General features: G+C 39.8%; 1 protein-coding gene across 2 annotated transcripts in view; it reads left to right on the top strand.

Moving 5' to 3' along the window:
• Positions 1-24,445, top strand: part of LOC113074845 (GTPase IMAP family member 8-like) — a 57,758-nt gene that overhangs the window by 10,579 nt on the left and 22,734 nt on the right. For both annotated transcript variants that reach the window (XM_026247580.1, XM_026247581.1), the window contains exon 3: positions 10,080-10,784. In XM_026247580.1, the coding sequence (XP_026103365.1) occupies positions 10,080-10,784 (705 nt within the window). The remainder of the gene's footprint in view (positions 1-10,079; positions 10,785-24,445) is intronic.

The following is a 24,445-nucleotide window of genomic DNA, read 5'->3' on the forward strand; positions in this document are numbered from 1 at the left end:
CCTCCCCCGTCCAAACAAAACACAGAATGTGATTAACTAAAGGGTTAAACAAAAGTTTGGATATAAATATTTTTAACAAAATTGAAAAAATCAATCCAGAAGACTTTACAGTAAGTACAGTCCCAAAACATGTGGCTGATAATTTTTTTCATACAAGGCAAAAGGAGCAATTGGGTGAAATACTATTGTTAAATTTAGCAAGTTTATAATTTATTGGATAACAGTTATGGATAATTTGAATAGAGACTTTATTAGATAAGAGGAATTTTTTTACGAGGAAGCCAAAACTCTTCCCATTCTATATCACTAAATATATTATTCCAATAACTCAAACAAGCAGGTAAAGAAATCTGAGATCTATTAATTATTGAACAAATGTCTTTGTTTGACATGGTATTGAGAAGACTTTGGTCAAAAAATATGTTAGTGTTGTCAAAAAGAGGACAGTCTAATGAACCTTTAGGGCCAGATTTTATTAAAGGTATACTACTGTATGGACCAAACACAATATTCTCTTGGGGGGACTGGAAAAGAGAATTCTTGCATAAATTGTTCATAAGTAAAAAGAACACCACGATCATCTAAAAGTTGACTGACTAAAAGTATATTTTTATCAAACCAATTGTGAAAAATGAGAGATTTATTTTTATATCTTATATTTTTATTATTCTAAATAAAGTAGGTATGTGGAGAAAAATGATAATTATATATGTAACCAACTTATTAAAGCCTGTTTATGAAAACAAGATAACGGTAAAGGTATTTTTAGAGATGTCAAAGTTGCAGTGCAATAAAAAATGCAAACCTCCAGCAGAATTAAATAAATGATTTGGAATAAAATTCCAACAGGATGTGGGGTTGTTTAAAAATGCTTTTATCCATTTAATTTTAAATGAATGATAAAGATTAGAAAAATCCACTAACTCATACCCCCAAATAGCCCGACGAGCTAACATAAAACCTTTTTTAATTAAGTGAGTTTTAAAATTCCAAACAAAGTCAACTATAATTTTGTCCAGCATTCTACAGATTTCCACAGAAACATCCAGTACCATTGCAGGATAGATAACCCAAGATAACCCATCTGCCTTAGAAAGTAACACTCTACCTGTTATTGACAGATCACGCTGTATCCAAGAATTTAATTTGCCTCGGATAGAGAGAATAAGAGGTTCAAAATTTAGCTTTGATCTCTTTTTCTGATCGTAACATATAATTATACCTAGATATTTAACTTCAGATTTGACTGGGATGTCACAAATTTTAACATCAGTGGATTCTTTTATAGATAAAAGTTCACATTTATGGATATTAAGACATAAACCAGAAGCAGAGGAAAAAACACCAATTTTGTCTAATGCTAAGTGATCTTGATCTTTATTTTTTTTAAAGAGTTGTGTCATCAGCTAGTTTGTTTAATAATATTGATCAATTTGCCACAGAGATACCTTTCAAATGACTATTTTGAGTGCGGATGACTAAGAGTTGCATAGGAAGCAGAAAAAGATAAGGCGAGATAGGGCAGCCTTGACGTATGCCTCTCTCTACGTTAAACCTATGAGTAGTACCATGTTGTAATTTAATTGAAGCATTGGCATTACTATACAAAGTCTGAATTGCATTAATAAAATTAGGGCCAAAACCAAAAATATTCAAGGACTTAAGAATAAAAGGAAATTCAATGGAATCAAAAGCTTTATAAAAATAAAGAAAAAGCAGAAAACTGACATCCAGGATCAAATCGGAGTAATCTAAAATATCAAGAACAAGTCTAATATTGTTTGAAATAAGTCTGTCTGTCATAAATCCAGACATTTATCTATTATATCATCTAGGACACATTTAATATTTTTAGCCAAAATCATGGCTAATATTTTATAGGCATTATTCAGAAGACTTATAGGTTACCAGTTTGCCAATTTAGAGTGATCTTTTTGAGGTTTAGGGATGAAATGTATAATACCCTGAGTCATAGATCGTGTGAGAATACCCTTTTTAAGGCTTTCTAAATAAACATTGAAGAGAAATGGGGAAAGATGATTTGAAAATTCCTTATAAAAATCTGCGGTCAAATCATCATTTCCTGGAAGACTAGTTCGCATACACATTCTTTCACTGGAAATATTGAAGTATCACATTTTTTAAGATATGGGACCGAAAATGTATCGATCTATATCATTTAAATGTAATTTCATATAGTTAGCATCAGACGAAGAGTGACGTCTCATCCAAAAGTCAGCCTAATTACAAATGTGATATTGATTTTATACAACAGTTCAATAAGAAGTTAATATCAAGAGACTTACATTTTAGACAACACATTCCCTGTTTTTGCTCTATTTCTAAAAACAAAAATCGTTCCAATTACAGCCACTGTTTTGCGTCTCTGAACAACATGATAGTGTTTCGTTTCTGTATGAATCAACCGTTTAAATTAATTGGTTCAACCGCAATGACTCACTTATTAACAGTGACTCGCTGACACCTACTGGTGGTTTTAATTTCACATTTAAGGTACCTTTTCATTTTTAAAATAATTTCAAATATCAGTTTTTACCAAAGCCCGCCAAAATGGCCAGGGGATCTGGCTATATATTGGCCACTTCACCACAGGAAATCAGATATCTTCTCCTTCAGCAACGACGTCACATCACTTCCCTGATCTCTACAGAACTGCTCGCCTTTGACACGCCTCACACTGGAATGCGACTGCCGGTTCTCGCTGCAGACACATCACTTCCCTGTGGCCATCCGGCGAGAGGGAGAGAGAGAGATTGAAAGAGCAAATTTCTTTAAAAGAGCCTTTTCTATGGCGTTGTTGCAAATGCTGTCTCGTCATTGCAGCTCGTGCAGAGCCCCTCTGCACATTGAAGATGAGCACAGTGAACATGTCGCGTGTTTGGGGAAACCCCACGCTGATGCAGCACTCACGGGGAAATTCCTGTTTGCATTGCGAGAACATGAATATCGCGCCTCTGCACTCGGGAATCGCTTTCTCTTCAGAGAGCCCTCGTGCCCTCCCGTTTTCTACCTCCCGTGAGCCGGCAAGGAAAGGCGGGGCAGAGGATTAAAGCGCCAGGATGAAAGCGAGCTCACGCCGGCTCAGCCCCAGTGTGCATCGTTTTCTCCACCCAGAGGGGATTCCCTAGTCCTTTTCATTCAGCCAGACCAATGTCCCTCTGCTGCCGCGAGTGATCTGGTCTTGTTTGGAGGGACTGAGGAGGAACCCCTAGATGACAGCATGTCTCTAGCTGCTTCAGATGCCGAGGAGCCGTCGGGTTCACCGGAACCCGCCCCCTCGACGTTATCTGAACCGAGCCACACGAAAATCGGGATGGACACCGAACTTATCCACGTTCTCTCCAGAGCAGTGGATGAGCTGGGTCTGGAATGGTCTCCTCCAGAGGAACCATCCCGTAGCTGTCTGGATGAATGGTTTCTGACGGGGTGCCAGTAAGCCCCTCGTCAGAGAACCACCCTGTTCTTCCCAGAAGACCACGACGAGCTTACAAAATCATGGCGCACCCCCTACTCAGCACGCTTGCGTACTACTTCATCCGCCCTCACCTCGATTGACTGCACTGAGGAGAGAGGGTACGAGTGATTGCTGCCGCTGGACAAGTCTGTGGCTGCACATCTCTGCCCGTCCACGGCTATTGGATGGAAAACCATCCAAACCCTGCTGTAGGATGTCGACGCTCGCAGAGCGTGCTTATTCGTCGGCGGGGCAAGCAGCCGCAGCACTCCACTCCATGGCAATGCTACAAGTCTTCTCGTCACAATGATAAGTCTGGCCCGGACGTCACCATGGTCAGGGAGCTGAGAAGCGCAACAGAATTGGTGCTGCGTGCTAGCAAGAGCACTACCCAGGCCATAGGGCGCTCGATGGCTAACACCACTTATGGCTCAAATGACTCAAATGATAGCTTTATGTTCTTCACAGATGAACTTGAAATCTTTATTAATTCGAGATGTTCAAGAATAGATCATCTTTGGCTCGATAATGCAAGTTCATGATCCGATTCGTGAACAGATGATTCTTTTGAGTCAGTCTTTTTAAAGAATCATTTCTTTTAACTCCGTGTGGAAACCAATGGTTCACAAACTGGATAGATCTGAGGTGCAGGGCTCGCAAAATCGATAGCCCGATGTCCTGGGGCTATTGTATTTTTCAGTTGGGCTCCAAAATGTATTAGCGCTCATAGAGCTGCACGATTAATCATTAAAAGATCACAATCTCGATTCAGACACCCTCTCGATCTCATTTCTAAAAGACAACGATTCTCCTAGTCTGTTAAACCTTTGACAAAGTCTTACCAGATCATTCAAATCCGTGTTCGCACTGCCGCTGACACAGAGAGAGCAATTAGCATGTTTGGTTAAAAAAAAATCTTCACAAACAGTCTTTTCAACTACACAGTAATATTTCTGTCTTACAGTCATTTATATTAACACAGACTGGGATAAAGTGTATAGTTCAGTGTGGCGAGTGGGGCGGGGCCGAGAGGCGTGGGAACGAGGAGTGAGGCCAGGTGTAGTGATTGAAGATGAGCTGCACCGGCGCCCCACCGCCGATATCGAGTCCCACGTAGGAGATGGAAGGATATAAGACTGGAGCGACAACCGTGAAGGACGAGAGAGGACCAGGCCTGGGACATTATTTTATGTTTTGGTTTTTATTTGCGCGCACCAGTCGTCCGCGAGGGGCTGGTGCGCTGTATTGTGTTTATTTTGAATATTAAAATTATGTTTTGATTGTGTGCCGTTTCCCGCCTTCTTCTTCCCGATGAATATGGAGATCGATATCGTTACAGTGGTGCCGAAGCCCGGGAGAAGGAGGGACGCGCTGCTGTAGATCCATCGCCACTGTGGTGAATCCGCGGTGCCCTCGAGCTGGCGAGGTATGTGCCGCCAGGGACGCTCGAGGCGGTGGGCTGGAGCGAGTTTCCGGAGACGGGCGAGCTCGCTGCCGGCCGCCCACGATATGGAGGGGCGGCTGCCGTCCGTGAGGGAGCGGAGGAGTCGGCGCCGTTCGCCAGGGGGCCGGAGCCTGCTGCCTCCGTGATGGAATCCGGAGGGGCAGGGAACGGGGGACTCCTGCCGCTGCCCAAAACCGGAGGAGCCGTCGCCGTCCATCGGGCGGCGGAGGAGTGTTGCGCCGTCCGCCGAGGGCCGTCCAGTGCCACTGCCAGGCACCGCGGAGGAGATCACCCAGCTGGTGGAGGGCCGAGCAGCAGTGCGTCTGGGAACCAGAATTTTTTTTGTTTTCCTCTCTCCCCTCTCTTGTCTCTGTCGCTCCTCCTTCCATCTCCTTTTCTCTCGCCTCGTCTGTCCTACCCCCAGGTTCCCATAGGTTCCCGTGAGCGGCCCCCCCAGGAGGGGGGGGGGAGTAGAGCGCAGTCTCGAGGGTACCCCCCGGCCTGCGAGGGGTGATGGGGGTATGTGGCGAGTGGGGCGGGGCCGAGAGGCGTGGGAACGAGGAGTGAGGCCAGGTGTAGTGATTGAAGATGAGCTGCACCTGCGCCCCCCGCCGATATCGAGTCCCACGTAGGAGATGGAAGGATATAAGACTGGAGCAACGACCGTGAAGGACGAGAGAGGACCAGGCCTGGGACATTATTTTATGTTTTGGTTTTTATTTGCGCGCACCAGTCGTCCGCGAGGGGCTGGTGCGCTGTATTGTGTTTATTTTGAATATTAAAATTATGTTTTGATTGTGCGCCGGTTCCCGCCTCCTCCTTCCCGATAAATATGGAGATCGATATCGTTACATTCAGATATAAACATTGATGTCTAAATGGCAGCGATCAAAATCTAACAAATCCCCTTTTGAAAGTACTGCACTTCAAATAATGTTTGTATTGATTGCATTGTTTCACCACTAGGTGGCTACAAGGTCTTAATTTATTTGTCAATGAAATATTTTTAATTCAAGAGAATCTTTCAAAAATGCTGATTCATCCAGTAATGAAACAAGTGTAGTAGGTTTATGAGTGAGTCATTGAATCAGTGATTTAACTCTTATGCGTTGTTGGGGACGTTTTCGTCCACTAGGGGGTAAAGTTGAGTCTTATTTTGGCCTCAACTTTCTCTGTGTTTGATCTAATGGAATGATTTTTGGTGACAAATCTTCTTTTGACCCATATTTTGGGAAAATTGGGAAATTTTTCAAAATCTCAACGGTAAACTCTGGGCAAATTCACTACCCTTTCGTTATGTTCGTGGATGAAAACATCCACTAAATTAAACTGCTGTAAAAATGCATCAGATAATTATTTTTGCATTTTTTTTTTGCATAAATCTATTAATCAACCTCAGTCCTGATCAAAACTACCAAATGTTAAAAAAAATTCAAGATTTTAACTCTTTAATTACCAAGTTCATAAGTGATGTCACTGATTTGGGAAAAAAGACACAAAATTACATATTTTCAATTTAAAAAGTGATTGTGGACTGAATATTTTTTTTTTTACCTTTTATCACAGTCTTGGGCATGTCAAAGATTAGTAACAAGATTGGCTTTGATGCATTGTTAGTTTTTGTGCAGCATTAGATTTTAATTTTTTCTCCCTCATTTGTTGTTTTTGCCCCATTGACTTCCATTATAATAATGACATTTTTTGATTGCAAAGCCATGACACCATATAATCATGCATTCTTGATTGTTTGTGGTTTTCCCTTTTGGGAAGAGGTAAACTTTGTTATTTTTACAGTTGATCACTAGGTGGGACCATTTACCCTTTAGATAGGCCTGTGCAAAAAAAGGCTTAGTTTCTGGCTTATAGTGCAATGGTTAAAGAAGATGCCCCACTAGAATATGCGTTCTGTGCGATCGGCTTGGTTTCAGTTTTACCCGCGTGCAGGCAACCCTAACCCAAAGAGAACGCCGAATGTGAAGTATACCCGGGGCCGGCCTCCTTAACGCACACCTAAAATTCAAATGCAACGCTTTTGCATTCGAATGTGGATTTTTATTTTAAATTCGACGAATATTCGAAATTCTAATTATTTTTTGACAGCGCTAATCTGTATTGTGAATTTTATTGCATCGTAATTTTAATGAATCATTACATCCAGATATGCTACTAGTTTTTGCTTACCATGCTGATTTGTCCTCATCAAAGTTCAGCTGATGTCTTTTTTTTTTTGGGCTTGTTAAATTCATTTTTCGACCCCTGAAGTGTTTCCCAAAAGCATCATTAATAACGACATATGACAGTGGCAATTGAGCCCTGTCAATTTTGACTCTGCTATTCTTTTGCGACTCTTTTTCACTTAAAGTTTGGTCCATTCATTAAACTATTGTATTACTTGGACAACTGTACCAGTTGATTTGGCTACTTTTATTATGTGTTTGGTGTGTCTGGATTCATTTTGAACCTTGGAATGCAACATGAAACAGCACATAATCCCGTTAATTGTATTCAAATTGAATTCATATTGATTGGAAGATTTAAATGACATAACATTATTTTGTTGTTCATAGAAATTCTGTGGAAAATTGATGTTCTTAAAAATAAAATGCAAAGAAAACACATCTTATTGCCATGAATAAAATATTTCAGTATGTTTGAAATGTTATGTTCATAACGTAGCATATAAAATAATAATAATAACAAAAAATAACAGGAGAGTTTCAAAGTGGCTTAAGCTATTTTGTGTAAACTTTTTTTCCTATATCACATGCCAAACTAATAACATTGTAAGCATTAAATCTTTAATTCTTGCTTTCTGCTGTGAACATTTTGTTTGTGATGAAAATAACAGTACATTTTTGTCAGTTATTTTATCTAAACAGATCGATCGTTTGAATGCATTATTGCTAAAGCGATTGCATGTGAATGTGCAGTATCTGTTTAAATCATGCTTTAACCCAAAAATAATCAGTAAAAGAAACAGACTAACTCTTAACATCCCGGTCGACTCTTGCAGTCATTGTAAACTTCTGATCAAGCTATAGCTAAATATGTTTAACATGAATTCTTGCTGAACATGCAGTTATATTATGGGCTGTTGGCATGAATTGTACTCATGATGGAGCGCTCTTGAAGCAAGTGAAAACCACGACGCTCATATTCAAGTGTTTGTGCATCAATGACAGGGAGTCTCATCACTTAAATTTTTTCCTTATAATGAATGTATAATTTTAATTAACATAATATTGTGGTGTCTCACATACATTAAAAATATATCTGTGAATGTTGCATTTCTCTCGTCGGAGAGAGCCAGCACTGTGAATTTCATCCTGAGCCGACAAGAAAACATTTTATTAATAAATAATTAAAATGTCTCATTCTTCACAATTATTAGACCACTTCTGTATGTGCTTTGTTGCAAACTTAATGCATGTGCTTGAGCACGGAATTTATTAAGATTTGATTATGTAAATTAAATATAAACCTCTGAATTGTTGAATATAACAAACGAACGACTAGAACTAGAAAAATCTTACGTGGGGTCAGACCATTTTTTAGTCTAAAACCAAAACAACAGTCCTATATTAACCAGTTCAGTTCAGCAAGTGAAAGCCTCATTAGACACTGTCCATATGAAAGAGCAATTCACACTAGGGCTGAACGATATGGACAAAATTTCATTTCTCGATTTTCATGCCAGATATCTCGATATCGATACGATATGACTACGTGTTCTTTTGCTAAGCACGACCTGCACAACACGTCACTCTGGTTTACATCGTCTTGTCTGAATCCAAAATATTTTCAAATTATGGAAGATGATTTATGTTTTGGCATCAAGTCAGATTCTGCACTGCCACCGGCCGCATTATCTCCCGCACTCATTTCTTTCTAATTTATCCGCTGTCTCTGTACAGTGTGCATAGATGTTGGAACAGGGGGGGTGGCCAGAGACAGGCGCGCTCAGAGCTAGTGCTGTCACTTTTGTGAAAAAATCATTTTCGATTTTTAAGACATAAGTGTTCATTGAATCGATTGTAAAATCGATTTTCCATGTCAAAAAAAAAAAAAAAAAAAAGTTTTCCTTTTTCAACGTCAAATAACGGATGAAAGTAAAGAGAGCGCTGGAAACGCACAAGTCAGCAATATTTCTTATTTATTGGCATGAACTTTCGTGAAGAATAACAAACAGAAGTGCAACATTCTCGAAAAAATATGCAGAGGGGACGGCTGCCATAACATAAGAAAAACATCACTGCAGGCTTCATTTATGATTTAGGCAATTAAAAAATCTCCAAGATTATTTTTAATAATGATTCAATCCGTTTTAAAAAACTGTTCAAAAAATGAAACTTTAAATGGACTTGAGAACAGGCCATGTGTGTTTTTTTATTGAACGTAACCGACACTAGGTAGGCATATTGTAATGCGCAAAAAGGCGCAAAATAAGGCCATTACAAGTTCATTGGTAATATATGTTGCTTTGTCTTTGTCTTGGCCATGTGTTCTCCTGATCTGGCATCTAGTTTGGTTCTACTGTGCCACTGCCTTGTCCTCATTCTTACCATCGCATCTGGTGCAGTCCCCAACCAGTCTGCTCTCATGTTGTGTGCCCTGCCCACCTGTGTTTGGTCTGTTTCACTCCTTTCTTTTCTTCTTGTGCCCTGTCTACCATCCAGTTTATGAATTTTATCATGTATTTGGGTCATTTCTCTCACTCAGAGCCCTGAGTCTGACACTTATAGTTCATACACATTTTTGTTATTAACTTGAAAGAAAAGCAGTCATTCAAAAAACATTTATCATCTAAAAAAAGAATTACACCCATCTAAATACTTCCAGAGAGGAACTTTACTCAAGTGTTCAGGCACTAATTCACACTGATTAAACAAACTCCAACAAACACCAGCCTGCAATGACTCTTAGCTTTTATTGGATCTCTGTGTTAAACTGTACTTATTTAATGTACATTGATTATAACACAAACCAACTCGCATCTCACCATCACATCAGTGACCTGATCACCTTTTTTGCACTAATGGCTGCACATTATGCCTTATTATTTTATTACCTTGAGACTTTATTAAATGCATATTGAGCAGAAATGTACATGTGTGCATTACAATATCATCTTGCATAAGTGTGTTTTGTTTTCTGTTTCAGGTGATGCTCAACATCTCTCAGAGCTGTGGATTGTGTTAATGGGGCATAAACTTGCTGGTAAAAGTTCAGCAGGAAACAGCATCCTGGGCAGAAAGGAGTTTGAATCAAAGAGATCTGCTCAGTGTGTGAGGAGACATGGAGAAGTAGCAGACAGACACATCACTGTCATTGAAGCTCCAGGATGGTGGAGTAATTACTCTGTAGAGAAGAGTCCTGAACTACTGAAACAGGAGATTGTGCTCAGTGTGTCTCTGTGTCCTCCAGGACCACACGCTGTACTACTGATCATACCTTTGGACAGTAGATTTAAAGAGACTGAGAGAAAAGCAGTACAGGGTCATCTGGATCTTCTGGGTGAGAGAGTCTGGAGTCACACTATAGTGCTGTTCACTCATGGAGACTCTCTGTTAGACACATCTATAGAGCAGCACATTGAGAGTGAAGGACAGGATCTCCAGTCTCTGCTGGACAAATGTGGGAACAGATATCATGTTCTCAACAATCAGAACAGGAGTGACCACACTCAGATCAAGGAGCTGCTGGAGAAGATTGAGGAGACAGTGTCAACAAACAGTGGATGCCATTTTGAAATAAACAGTAAGATTTTACAGGAGATGAAAGAGAGAAGAAGAGCAGAGGAAGAGAGAGCAGAAGAACGAATGAAGATCATGAAAAAACAGAAAGATGTCATCGGATCACAAATGAGTGAGTAAACAGTTTTCTTATTCTGCTTTGTTTTTGACCTGTTCTGTCTGTTTTCATTTGGATGATGGACATTATTGAGAGACTTAAAGATTCTAAAGATCTGATAAAATAAACATCAGTTTCATTGACTCTTGAGTTTTGTTGGACCACTGTGAAAATGAAAATTATATTAACAAATGTTGCTGATGTTTCTGGTGTTTCTTAGACAAGAATACTTAAAAACTGTGCTTATTTTATGAGCAGAGATACAGGGCTTTCGGTACGGTGCAAGTGTGTACCGAATGACCGAATGCAGTAGATGTTTCTCAATGTCAAGGATACTTCCTTGGTAGGACTGATCCTTCCAAGTCACTTCCTTCAGAGGCTAGCTCTTTAGCATACGGAGAACACGTAAATGGAACAGGCTAGCAAGTGCACGTAATTGCGGCATTACGTCAGTGAAAAGGTCCGTTTGAATAACGCTGTGAATGGTATCATTAAATTACTTTGGAAAACTTAACTAGTTATTTATAAAAGAAATGCCGTTGACGCAACCAATTGTTAAATGACAGGTCCGGTTCAGTTAACCATTTGTATTTGTTTAATTTACAATATCAATACGGTAGTAATTTGTTGGCATTTAAACGTCAAACTTTACTTATATTTACTACAGTTATAACAAATGTTTGGTAACGTAAATAAAAACTGTTAACGCTCCGACTACGTTAATGTTTGACATTTTTTAATTTTTGAACTAACGTTAGATAGCAAAGCTGCGCGCATAGGATTGTGGATGATTTGAGAGCGCGAAGGATACACATATGCATCCTTTCCTGTGTATGGGATATTCTTCGAACGAAGGACTCAGTCCTTGTTTGAAATTCCGAGGATCCTCGACATTGGAACAACTATGAATAACTTTGCTCTGCCGCCTTATTATTTTCATGCACACCGCACTATAATGTGATGAATGCAAAATACACAGTTTTGGCTGCTACAAAGTCTCCATCTACAAACAGACGTACATCGTTTGCAGATATAAGGTACTTCATTACACTTCAACAAGTAATCTGATCAGCCTATTGTTTTGTTCAGTATTTAAATAAAATCTCTCGGTGCAATATTAACATGTCTGTCTTTTATTCATCTTAACAACACTAACTCAGATTGTCCTTCTGTTACTACTTCTTCCTTGCCATGTATCCAACATATCACTTAACACAGTGCCATCTAGTGGCTTACTAGAATAAGAGGCACAATCACTTGATATCATCACATCCCCTTTTTCAAAGAAACATAAACAAGTATACCTTAGTATTATTTTGTAACATCTTGAGTTGCACTCAGTATAACATTTTAACTCAAAGTTTATTTTTGCACATTTTATATAGTTGATACAAAAGATGAACTACAAACATAAACATTTTCTTATTCCTACGTTTTCAACCATTTCTTACAGATTTAATCTATCAGGTTTTTTAATGGGTCTTGTAGATCTTCTAAGTGTGAATGTATGGCTGTTTGATGTTTGTGTGCCTATTTTCGTGTTAGTATTGCAGTCATTTGTTGTGCACAATGCAGTTGATTCAGACTTTACATTGCATTGATTCAGATCTTTAACTTCTTTTTCAGTCTTTAAAAGATCACGTCTGTTCCGTCTGAAGATTTGTCCATCATCTGTTTTCACAGTATAAGATCTTGGAGCTACTTCTTGCATAACTGTGGCCTTCTTGCTCCAATTCTCGTCACTTTTGATTCTGACGACGTCATCCTGCGCAATGGCTGTAGATGCATCTACAAATGGCTGTAGATGCTTTGCTGTCCTGTCATAGTAGAATTTCTGTCTATTCTTCAGATGCTTGCGTTTCTGCTTTATTTTCACGTTTGCTTTTTGCTTTGAACAAGAAGGCAGTGAAGTGCGAAGTTTCAGATTCATTAGCATCTCAGCTGGGGCCATACCACACTCTAACGAAGAGGTTCTGTAATTGAGCAGAGCAAGGTAAGGATCAGACTTACTGTCAGCAGCCTTTTTCAAAAGTTGCTTGAGAATGTGAACTCCTTTCTCGGCTTTGCCATTTGACTGAGCATATTCTGGACTTGAGGTGACATGCTTGGTCATATTGCACTGAAAACTCTTGCCACTCCTTGCTGCTGAAGCATGGGTCATTGTCACTAATGACAGTCTGTGGTATACCATGTCTTGCAAAAATTGATTTTGCATGCGTCATTACACACTTTGTAGACATATCCGAGAGTGAGGCCAATTCAGGGTAATTTAAATAATAATCAATCACTACTAGGTAATTATTGCCCTTCAGTTGGAAAAGATCCATTCCCACCTTCTCCCAGGGTGATGTTGGTAAATCCGGTATTATCATTGGCTCCTTAGTTTTTTTCTAAATTTTTGACGAGTCGTACTGTCTCACCATCTTTTCGATGTCTTTGTTTATTCCAGGCCAAAAGACCGTTTCTCTCGCTCTCTTACATTTTTCTACACCGAGATGACCTTTGTGAATCCAATGTAGTATTTCTTGTCTCAAACTTTGCGGAATGACGATTCTGTTTTGTTTCAGAAGGAATCCATCCACCACACATAGATCACCTCTGATGTCATGTAATCTTGGAGATAAACTTGTCGGCCAGCCAGTATACATGTTGACGATGACAGTCTGCAACTCAGCATCTTTTTTGGTTCCTTCAGCTATTTGCTTTGACTTTGCATCTGAAACAGGAAACGCAGTGCGCACTATTCTCACATGAATTTCAACATCTGCTTCTGTTGTACTCTCATTATTTCTTGTGGGTGCTCGTGAGAGGGTATCTGCCAGCACTAAGTATTTGCCAGGCGTATACATCAAATTGAAATCGTACCTCTGACATTTCATCATCAGTCTTTGAATCCTTGGTGTCATTTCATTCAGATTCTTTTTTATTATTGCAATTAAAGGACATTGATCAGTTTCTGCAGTAAAGCTAGGAAGGCCATATACATAGTTATGAAATTTCTCCAGCACTCTTTCTCGATTTGTGCATATTGACACTCAGAATCAGTCATGGATCTGCTCACATATGCTACTGGCTTCCAGGTCTCATCATCAGCTTGCAATAAATCTGCACCAAGACCATTCTTGGAGGAATCTGTAAACACTTTGGTTTTCTTTGTTGGATCAAAGAATTGGAATACAGGTGCAGAGGTTAATGCTATTTTCAGGTTTTGTCATTCACTCTCATGTTTGTCAGTCGATACAAAGTCTGTTGTCTTTTGTAGGAGTTCTCATATGCATGACGTTTTTGCAGAAAGATTCGGAATGAACTTTCCTACATAATTCACCATACCCATGATGCGCTGTACTCCTTTCCTTTCTGTGGGACTATCCATTCTTAGAATGGCACTGATCTTCTCACTATCTGTGTGGTTCCGGTTTTGCTACCGTTGCTACCTTTGCTTCTTATTTCTGCACTTTTCTCTGATTTTTCTAAGATTTTTTACTTCAGCAGATCAGCACAGTGCTCAAACAACAGATTGGCACAAACTCTAAAACTAAAATCTTTGGGACTGGAATAATTCTACAAAAAGAAGACTTTACCTCCCACTGCTAACAGCTTACATTCCTGAGACTGCCTACATTCAAACAGAGAAGAGAGAAAATGCCTACTTGTTGCATGAACTGCTGCAAACTTCTACAAAGGATTGTGATTCTTGAAACAAAGTTACTTGCTGGACTTCCAAAACAAACGGAACACTCAGCAGACCGTCGTCATGGACCCTCTCAGCATACAGCCAGTGAGTCCCACAAATCTTCCTAATCTCAACAGTTTATACCAAGTGTAGAGGAACAAGCTGAAACTGATCGCCACACAAATTGATGACACAAACAGGGAGCGAGACCCAAAGGAACACAAGATATCAGATTTTCACGAGGTTCTCGTATTGCTGCCATAGCTTCTTCTACCCCAGATTCGACTATGACAAGGCTTGTAAATACCGGTATTCTAACTCCCCCTGTACATCTTGAGAACAGATTTGAAGCATTAATGAATGTGGGTGAGGAACCCCCAAATGTTTTTAAACATGGATCGGATCAGCCAGCAGCTAACACCGTTACTAACAGGCACTCAAGGCCATCAGACAGCAGCATGCAGCTCAGAGCGCAGCTGAGCCAAGGACTCTGATAGTGGGTGACTCTGTTATCAGAAACTTTAGTAGCAGGACTACAACAACATGCTGCCTTCCTCAAGCAACAGTCTCTGATGTGAACAAGGAACTTAAGAACATTCTGATGAAGCACAAGACTGCAAATCGAATCATCATCCATGTGGGGAAGAATGATATTCGGAAAGAGCAGTCAGAACTCCTTGAGAAGGACTTCATTGAACTCTTTGAAACACTTTGAAGACTCAAAGTTCAGTCGTTCATCGGTGGACCACTCCCAATAAGGGGAACAAATATGTTTTCACAGATGCTTGGGCTGAACACATGGCTACAAAGATCTTTCGGTATAAAAGAAGTGCACTTCATCGACAACTTCCATAGACAACTGTTTAAACCAGATGGCCTCCACCCAAACAAACTTGATGCTAGAGTGCTTAAGGACAATATCTACTTTTCCCTCCGTCATCCTTCAGCAGAGTGTGCAAATCCATTCAGCACACACACACCGGGTACAAGTCATCATGTGGTTGATATATCCCACAAGGACACTGATAACACCATGCAGCCAAAACAAACACTGCGGACCGACACTATCCTGGCTGAACCCTGCCCACAGAGCTCCTCACAGACTGACTGTGATGTTTAAAAACAGCTACAAGATTCAGCACCCAGGGATGACTTTCTGGAAAACAGCCAGGGAAGCCAGAACAACATATTACAGTCACCAGAGACACAGCCCATCTCACCAGACACATTATCCCTCTCTCCAGCATCTCCACTTCTGTGCTTCTCACAAAAAAGGGAGGAATTGGTGTATGCTGGGACTAAACTCTCTCACTCATTTGCTGCTAGCCCTCAGATATCAACAAAAAACGGCGGGCCCCCCAACCACCAAAGCCTATGGGCCCTGTTCCTGCGAGAGCTCTCCGGCCACTGCCACAACGGCAGGCCCCAAACTCTCTATATGCTGAAGGTGAACCAAAAACAACTGATAGCAGCTCTCAGTGATATGTGTCGGGTCCCCGATATAATGGCAGCAACATTCGCAAATGCTTACAGAAAAAGCGGGAACCCAGTGTGCCTGTAGCTTTTATTTCGTGATAGAACGCTTAAGGCCTTCTTAAGCCGAAGTGCAAACTCCTCTAATCTGCGGCCTGTTATGCATCAAACTAAGATTGATTGATTGAAGACACAAAGAACTGCCATCAAGCAAACACTTTTAAACATTCGCTCACTAAAAAACAAATGATTTCTAATCAATGACTTTATAACCACAAACAATTAGGAGAGGTGGAGGTGTAGCTGCTCTATTTAAAGATGTCTATCAATGCAAGCAAGTGTCATTTGGTCAGTACTTGTCTTTCGAATATCTAGGGATTGTGCTTAAAGGTGCTCCACGCATTCTGTTTATTATTATTTAAAGGCCTCCAAAATACTCTCCAGCCTTTGTTGAAGAGGTCACAGAAATGTTTTCAATGATTTCCTCAGAGTTTGACTGTTTTGCAATTGCAGGGGATTTTAATATTCACATAGATAATGCAGAAAACAAAACTACAAAAGAAATGATAACGGTTCTAAACACCTTTGACCTGATTCAGCATGTGCATGGACCCACACACAAAGGTGGACACACTCTGGATCTAATCATCAGTAGCGGTCTAAACATTTCATCCATTGTTATTAAGGACATAGCACTATCTGATCACTTCTGTATTTTCTTTGATTTATTGATCTCTGCTACCACTGAATCTAGATCTGTCTCTGTCAGAAGGAGATGCATAAACGAGAACACAAGTGTACTATTTATGGAGGCTATATCTTTAACACCAAGCATTTCTGCAGACTCTAGAGATATTCTCCTTGATTCCTTCAACTCAAAAGTTAAGAATGTTATTGATGATATTGCTCCAATAATAGTCAGTTAGAAAACAAACAGATAGAAATCAGTTTGGAGAAAATCAATAGCAGTTCAGACTATGAAAAGACAATGCAGAAAAGCCGAGCGGATGTGGCGGAAGACGAAACTTGAAATTCACTATAGCATCTATAAAGACAGCCTTCATGCTTTTAATGTGAAACTAGCCACAGCTAGACAGAATTTCTACTCAAACCTTATAAACAGTAACTTAAACAACAAGAAAAGAAAAGAGTATCTCCCAAATGGAGTTTTGAAGGAACAGTATTTTGTGCTTTTCTCATCTAAACGTATCTGCCAAAATCCTTGTGAGACATCAAGCTTCGTGAAATATTTGGCACCTGACATTTCATTCATTATTTCTTCACGTTTTGGTATTTGATAGTGCTCACGCTTTATGTTGTCATTCAGATCTTTCGGATCCATGCTCTTAAGTCTCCATTCTTTTTCTTGACACACACCATTGAGTTCATCCAGTCAGTTTTTTGATAACTCCTAATGTGGTCATTCGGTCTAATTCTTTCTTTAGACGATCTTTGAGTGGAGCTGGAACTCGGCGTGCAGGATGCACTACAGACTGTGCATTTTCTTTCAATTGAATCTTGTAAACATAAGGAAAAATACCAAAGCCTTCAAAAGCATCTGTAAAGTGCACTATGTCAACCACAGAGTTACTTGTAGTCACCGCTGAATTATTGTGGTTGATATGGTACACCCTTTTGACAAGATTCAAGCTCTAACAATAGGGCTGTAGCTATCAAATATTGTAGTAATCGCAGTTGGGGTTTTAAATAAAGTATTTTCAGAGATGCATATTAAACACATAAAACATTAATTTAATTTATCTTTTAATTATTGAAAATTACACAAACTTTTTGAACAAAGGGGATTTACTTTTAAAAATAAAACATGGAAGAAATGTGTGATTAAACCTTAAAAATTTTTTTTAAAGAATTTTAAAAAAGATTTTTATTTTTTTATTTTTTTTTTTTTGTAGTAAGCTATGTACATTCTGCTGAACAATAGTAATACATATCTGCCAAATACTTGTCTTTAAACTAAACCGGAATTTATTTTGATGGGTTGACGTACTTTTACAGTTCTGTGTATGTAATGTGACGCTAGTTTTACTCAAATCAAACGATCAAATGCTCATGAAGTGACTGTCTGAGCAGTTCTGGAGATGTTGTTCATGTGTTCACCTCCTTATTTAGTGAAACAGCAGATGCTGAAATCACCGGATCGTCATGCGTGCTTCAGTGTGTGTGATAAAGGAAGTCACGCTTCTGCTTCATTTATTAACAGCGACACGCAGAACATGCAGGATTCATATTTAAGTATGTTCCGGCTTAATATTTACAGATATTAGTCCATATCGTGATTTGATGTAAGTGCAATGACCTATTTTTGATTAATTCATTCAAAATTTGGCAAATTCCATGCCATTCCGCGTTAAACTGTAAATTCCGTTTTTATGACTGGATTCTGTGATTCCCTCCGTGTTTTCTGCATCGCGGTAATCATAGGGACCTAGTTGTGGTATGCCAGCTCTATCTTGCAATGGACACGCCACAACGTTCTCTTTACGTTTGCCCGCGCCCTCAAATCAAAACACTGCTGACTCCTTGCAGTATGCGATTTCGGACGCAGCGCTTGTCTCCTCCCGCTTTGTGGGTGACGCGTTGTCACATTTAAAAAAATCATTGCAAAAGAACCTGACGTGAGATTTAAAATAAAATAAAAGAGGCTTCGATGCAGAGGAATTTGCCTCGATCATTTTTTGTAATCAAGTTACTCGAGGAATCGTTTCAACCCTATCTCACAAGCTTTGTCACCTAGCAGGGACTCTAGTTCCTCAGCTACAACAAAGAGTAAGTGATGCACTTTGTCTTTCATTGTCACTTTTAGCTTGCATATACCTAAAGAGTCTATGCTTTTTCCATTGTAGTCCTTGAGAAGTATTGGCTTTTTCTTGATCTTTGGCTTTTCTGTCAAATTTTTGATGTCTGACATGCTAGTTAAGTTTGCTTTAGCACTGGTATCCAGCTTGAGAGTGACCAGCGCTTCACTGATCTGTAGTGGTGCCACCCATATATCATTTACAGCATCCTCTTGACTCTGTGCATTAACTGATATCTTTCCACCAGTGTGTCCACTAGTGTTTTCAGATTCCAGCTTGTTTTCACAAGTTACCATGCCGACAAAGAATGTTTCGCACAGGTCAGGTTAACATTGCCTTTAGAAAAACATTGTTTTGTGAAATGATTTTTACCATAACACCTCGCACATTGTTTCCCAAAGGCCGGACATTGATTGGGCTGATGTTCAGTACCACAATGTTTGCAATTATATGTGCCATTTTTCTGTTTTACAGCTCTGGATGTGCTTCGCTTCTCTTTGAAAGATATGGCACCAATTGCAGCATCTGCAACTGGAGACACACTTTTTGGCATTATTTCACCAAATGTTTTCACATGAAGTTGAGCAAGTTCACTGGCTTGACAAATTTTAATTGCCTCTTGCAAAGTGAGCTCTGTTTCTCTCAATAAGCGTTGTCTGAGTTTTGCATCATAGATACCAAAAACAATTTGATCTCTTATCATTGAATCATTCAGCTGATCAAAATTGCATGTCTTAGCCTTTAGTCTTAAGTCAGTCAGGAAGTTATCAAATGTTTCATGCGGTTGCTGCACACGTGAACGAAACACATATCTTTCATATGTTTCATTCTTTTTGGGGGAACAATGAGCAGTGAATTTGGCCAGCACATCTTCAAGCTTGTTTCTATCTTCATTCTCATTAAAGACGAAAGTATTATACACTTCAATAGCCTGTGGACCAGCAATCATCAGTAGTAAAGCTACCTTACGTGCTTCTGGCTTTTTTTCCATCCCGATAGTGCCATATATAGCTCAAATTGCTGCTTGAAACTGCACCAGTTGCCGTCAACATTTCCCGTGAGTTTTAAGTTCTTCAGTGGTTTTAGAGTATCCATTATGTCAATTTCCCAACATCACAGCAGTAATGACTTCATTAACTACTTCACTTCTAAAATCTATTACGCTCCGTTCACACCAAACGCGAATAGAGCGTCTGGCGTGAATTATTTGAAAGTGAAAGTGAAGTGACATTCAGCCAAGTATGGTGACCCATACTCAGAATTTGAAGTGACTCTGCATTTAACCCATCCGAAATGCACACACACAGAGCAGTGAACACACACACACACACTGTGAGCACACACCCGGAGCAGTGGGCAGCCATTTATGCTGCGGCGCCCGGGGAGCAGTTGGGGGTTCGATGCCTTGCTCAAGGGCACCTAAGTCGTGGTATTGAAGGTGGAGAGAGAACTGTACATGCTCCATTCGTGTTTGGTGTGAACGCAGCATTAGAGATAAAATTGTAATTTTTAAAACCGTATGGCATCAGACGTGCACTAAAGATCCACTGAGAAACAGTTCCACTCATTCTCTACTATTGGAGAGGAATAATTGTATAAACTTTGTTGGAATTATAAGGTTCTATCTGCATTCTGAGTAGTTTTGAGATATGGAGCTTCAAAGTTTTTGTATTCCATTCAACTGTGTAGATAGAATTGTATTGTTTTTTTAATAAAAATCCCATAATGTATACAACATAAAAAAAATCTATCACATAATGTAAATAAGTTGTCACAGAATATCAATATGGGAATAACTCAATGTTGACAAAAATGTCAGATAGAACCTTATAATTCCAAGGGGACGACTTGTTAAATCATCTAAATCAACAACATGTATGGTATGTTAGACCCTATTCCATCTAAGCTCCTAAAAGAGGTGCTTCCAGAAGTCATAGATCCTCTTCTAACTATTATTCATTTCTCATTGTCATTAAGATATATCTTCAAAACCTCAAACTGGCTGTTATTAAGCATCTCATCAAAAAAACACAACTTGACCCCAAAGAACTACAGTAGTTAAAGGGGGGGTGAAATATCCTGTTAATCTTGAGTACCTATAGAGTAGTACTGCATCCTTCATAACTCCAAAAAGTATTTAGTTTTATTATATTCATAAGAGAAAGATAGTCTGTACCGATTTTTCCCGGAAAAACATGAGCGCCTGGAGGCGTGACGTGTGGGCGGAGCTAAAGAATCACGAGCGCGAGTAGGCTTTTGTGTCGAGAGCATTTGGAAGCTGTGACAGCTGTGAAGGCTGAAACTGAACGAGAGCAGCAGCAGCAACGACTCGCTCCGAGCGGGACTCGAACCCGGGTCTCCGATGGGAAGCAGACGCACTAACAAGGAGGCAGAGATATTTTAAGCAGTTTTACTCACCGCCTGTGGTTCCAACATACAATCGTGACCCTTTTTCGTTGGGATTGCATCATCCTTAAGAAATAAACGATACGCAAATCCGTCGTCAAACTGGGCTTTGTTTGTAAAGCAAGCTTTTTAGAAGTGCACAAGGAACAAACACAAACACATGCACAATTCCGTTGATGCTCTGTAAAAATAAACTCCATCCACTGGTCCCTTAATGCTGTTTTTTCTTTGGTAATCTGTGCAGGGTTGTCTTGCCCTGGCAACCAAAAACACACTCCTTTTGTGACATATCGCGACGCTCTCGCTCTGATCAGTGATTGTCTGTGCTCAGCCGCTCATTGCTCTGCTATACGGGAGCGCGCGCTCTTCCGGGAGAAGTGCCCTCAGGACCCATATAAGGAAATTCCGCTCCATCTAACGTCACACAGAGCCATACTCGAAAAACACCACTTGTGACAAACCGGAATGAGTATTTTTGGAACAGAAACTTAATTTTTGAAACTTTGTCCATGTTTAGCATGGGAATCCAACTCTTTAACGGTGTAAAAAACTCAGTATGCATGAAATAGCATTTCACCCCCCCTTTAATTATAGACCGATCTCAAATCTCCCTTTTCCGTCCAAGGTACTAGAAAAGGTAGTCTTCTCACAATTAAATTCCTTCTTAGAGAAACATGGTGTTTGTGAGGATTTCCAGTCAGGATTTTGACCGTATCCTAGTATTGACCTGCTCTTATCATCTGATCGTGGTTGTATCTCTATATAAGTGCTATAGGATCTTAGTGCTGGGTTCGACACTATGGACCATAACATTCTTTTGCATAGACTAGAAAACTTTGTTGATATCAACAGAAGTGCATTAGCATGGTTTAAATTTTACTTATGACTTTTATCAATTCATAGCAGTGAATGAAGAGGTATCATATTGATCACAAGTGCAGTATGAAGTACCTCAAGGTTTAGTACTAGGGCTGTTACTCTTCATGCTTTACATTTACATTTATATATAAAAACACATACGGTGGTTAGGAAAAGTATTCAGACCCCCTTAACTTTGCAGCCATTTGCTAAAATCATTTAAGTTCATATTGCAGTCACTGTTATATTGCAGTCATTTTCTAAAATCATTTAAGTTGATTTGTTTTCCTCATTAATGTGCACACAGCACCCCATATTGACAGAAAAACACAGAATTATTGACATTTTTGCACATTTATTAAAAAAGAAAGACTGAAAATTCACATGGCCCGAAGTAGTCAGACCCTTTGCTGTGACACTCATATAGTTAACTCAGGTGCTGTTAATTTCTTCTAAACTGATGAGATTCTACACCTTCATTTGAGTTCAGCTGTGTTTGATTATATTGCTTGGACTTGATTAGGAAAGCCACGCACCTGACTATATAAGACCTTACAGATCACAGTGCATGTCAGAGAAAATGAGTATCATGAGGTCAAAGGAACTGCCTGAAGAGCTCAGAGACAGAATTTTGGCAAGGCATAGATCTGGCTAAGGTTACAAAAAAAAATCTGTTGCACTTAAGGTTCCTAAGAGCAGAGTGGCCTCCATAATCCTTAAATGGAAGACGAGCTTGGGATGACCAGAACCCTTCCTAGAGCTGGCTGTCCAGCCAAACTGAGCTATCAGGGGAGAAGAGCCTTGGTGAGAGAGGTAAAGAAGAACCCAATGATCACTGTGGCTGAGCTCCAGAGATGCAGTCGGGAGATGTAGAAAAGAGTTGTAGAAAGTCAACCATCACCGCAGCCCTCCAGTCAGGGCTTTATGGCAGAGTGGCCCGACAGAAGCCTCTCCTCAGTGCAAGACACATGAAAGCCGACATTAAGTTTGGTAAAAAAAACACCTGAAGGACTCTGGTCTGATGAGACCAAGATAGAACTTTTTGGCCTTAATTCTAAGCGGTGTGTGTGGAGAAAACCAGGCACAGCTCATCACCTGTCCAATACAGTCCCAACAGTGAAGCGTGGTGGTGGCAGCGTCATGCTGTGGGGATGTTTTTCAGCTGCAGGGACAGGACGACTGGTTGCAATTGAGGGAAAGATGAATGGGGCCAAGTACAGGGACATCCTGGATGAAAACCTTCTCCAGAGTGCTCAGGACCTCAGACTGGGCTGAAGGTTCACCTTCCAACAAGACAATGACCCTAAGCACACAGCTAAAATAACGAAGGAGTGGCTTCACAACAACTCCGTGACTGTTCTTGAATGGCCCAGCCAGAGCCCTGACTTAAACCCAATTGAGCATCTCTGGAGAGACCTGAAAATGGCTGTCCTCCGTTGGCTGTTTACCATCTAACCTGACAGAACTGGACAGTATCTGCAAGGAGGAATGGCAGAGGATCCCCAAACCCAGGTGTGAAAAACTTGTTGCATCTTTCCCAAAAAGACTCATGGCTTTATTAGATCAAAAGGGCACTTCTACTAAATACTGAGCAAAGGGTCTGAATACTTTGGACCATGTGATACTTCAGTTTTTCTTTTTTAATAAATGTGCAAAAATGTCAACTATTCTTTGTTTTTCTGTCAATGTGGGGTGCTGTGTGCACATTAATGAGGAAAACAAATCAACTTAAATGATTTTAGAAAATGACTGCAATATAACAGTGTGAAAGGTGTAAGGGGGTCTGAATACTTTCTGTACCCACTGTATATATACTTAGTTTAACCACAGCAGGTGATTTTGAGACATAACCCACAAGATATGTTGGATTATTTGGTTATATGTCTGTACCTTCAGGACATTTGCAGAGATCCCTAGTGGATACCTGTCCTGTGGCACCTGGCCAATAAATTAAAATTTAAATTTAAAGGGCGCTGCTCTGCCTGAACTAGCCACACAAAATCATAATTATCTCAATTATTCAAAATTATGTAAATTTATATTTATTTAAAATGGTATTATAGAAAATCATCAGTGCAAAATATGCTTTCCCTGTCTGTCACCTTTGTCTGTTAGCATGTCTCTGAGGTGACAGAGAAATAATTTACAAATAATTTACATTTACATTTTGGACATAATAACAATGACACATTAATCACATTTTTTTAATTAAAATTCTTACATAATTATTAGGGGTGTAACGGTTCACAAAATTCACGGTTCGGTTCGATACGATACGTTTTAGATACAGCAAAATGTAAAAACATCTCAACTTTTCAGAATGCCGCAAGCGCACCGCGGGTCATGTGACAAGAACTAACCAATCAGCTTCATCCTTTCCCGTAACAACGTTGAGAGCTCAGCCAAGATGAAGGATCAGCTGATCATAGTTGTATATGGATTGCAATTTT

This window comes from Carassius auratus, unplaced genomic scaffold (assembly GCF_003368295.1).
Source record: "Carassius auratus strain Wakin unplaced genomic scaffold, ASM336829v1 scaf_tig00015445, whole genome shotgun sequence".
NCBI classification, from domain to species: domain Eukaryota; kingdom Metazoa; phylum Chordata; class Actinopteri; order Cypriniformes; family Cyprinidae; genus Carassius; species Carassius auratus.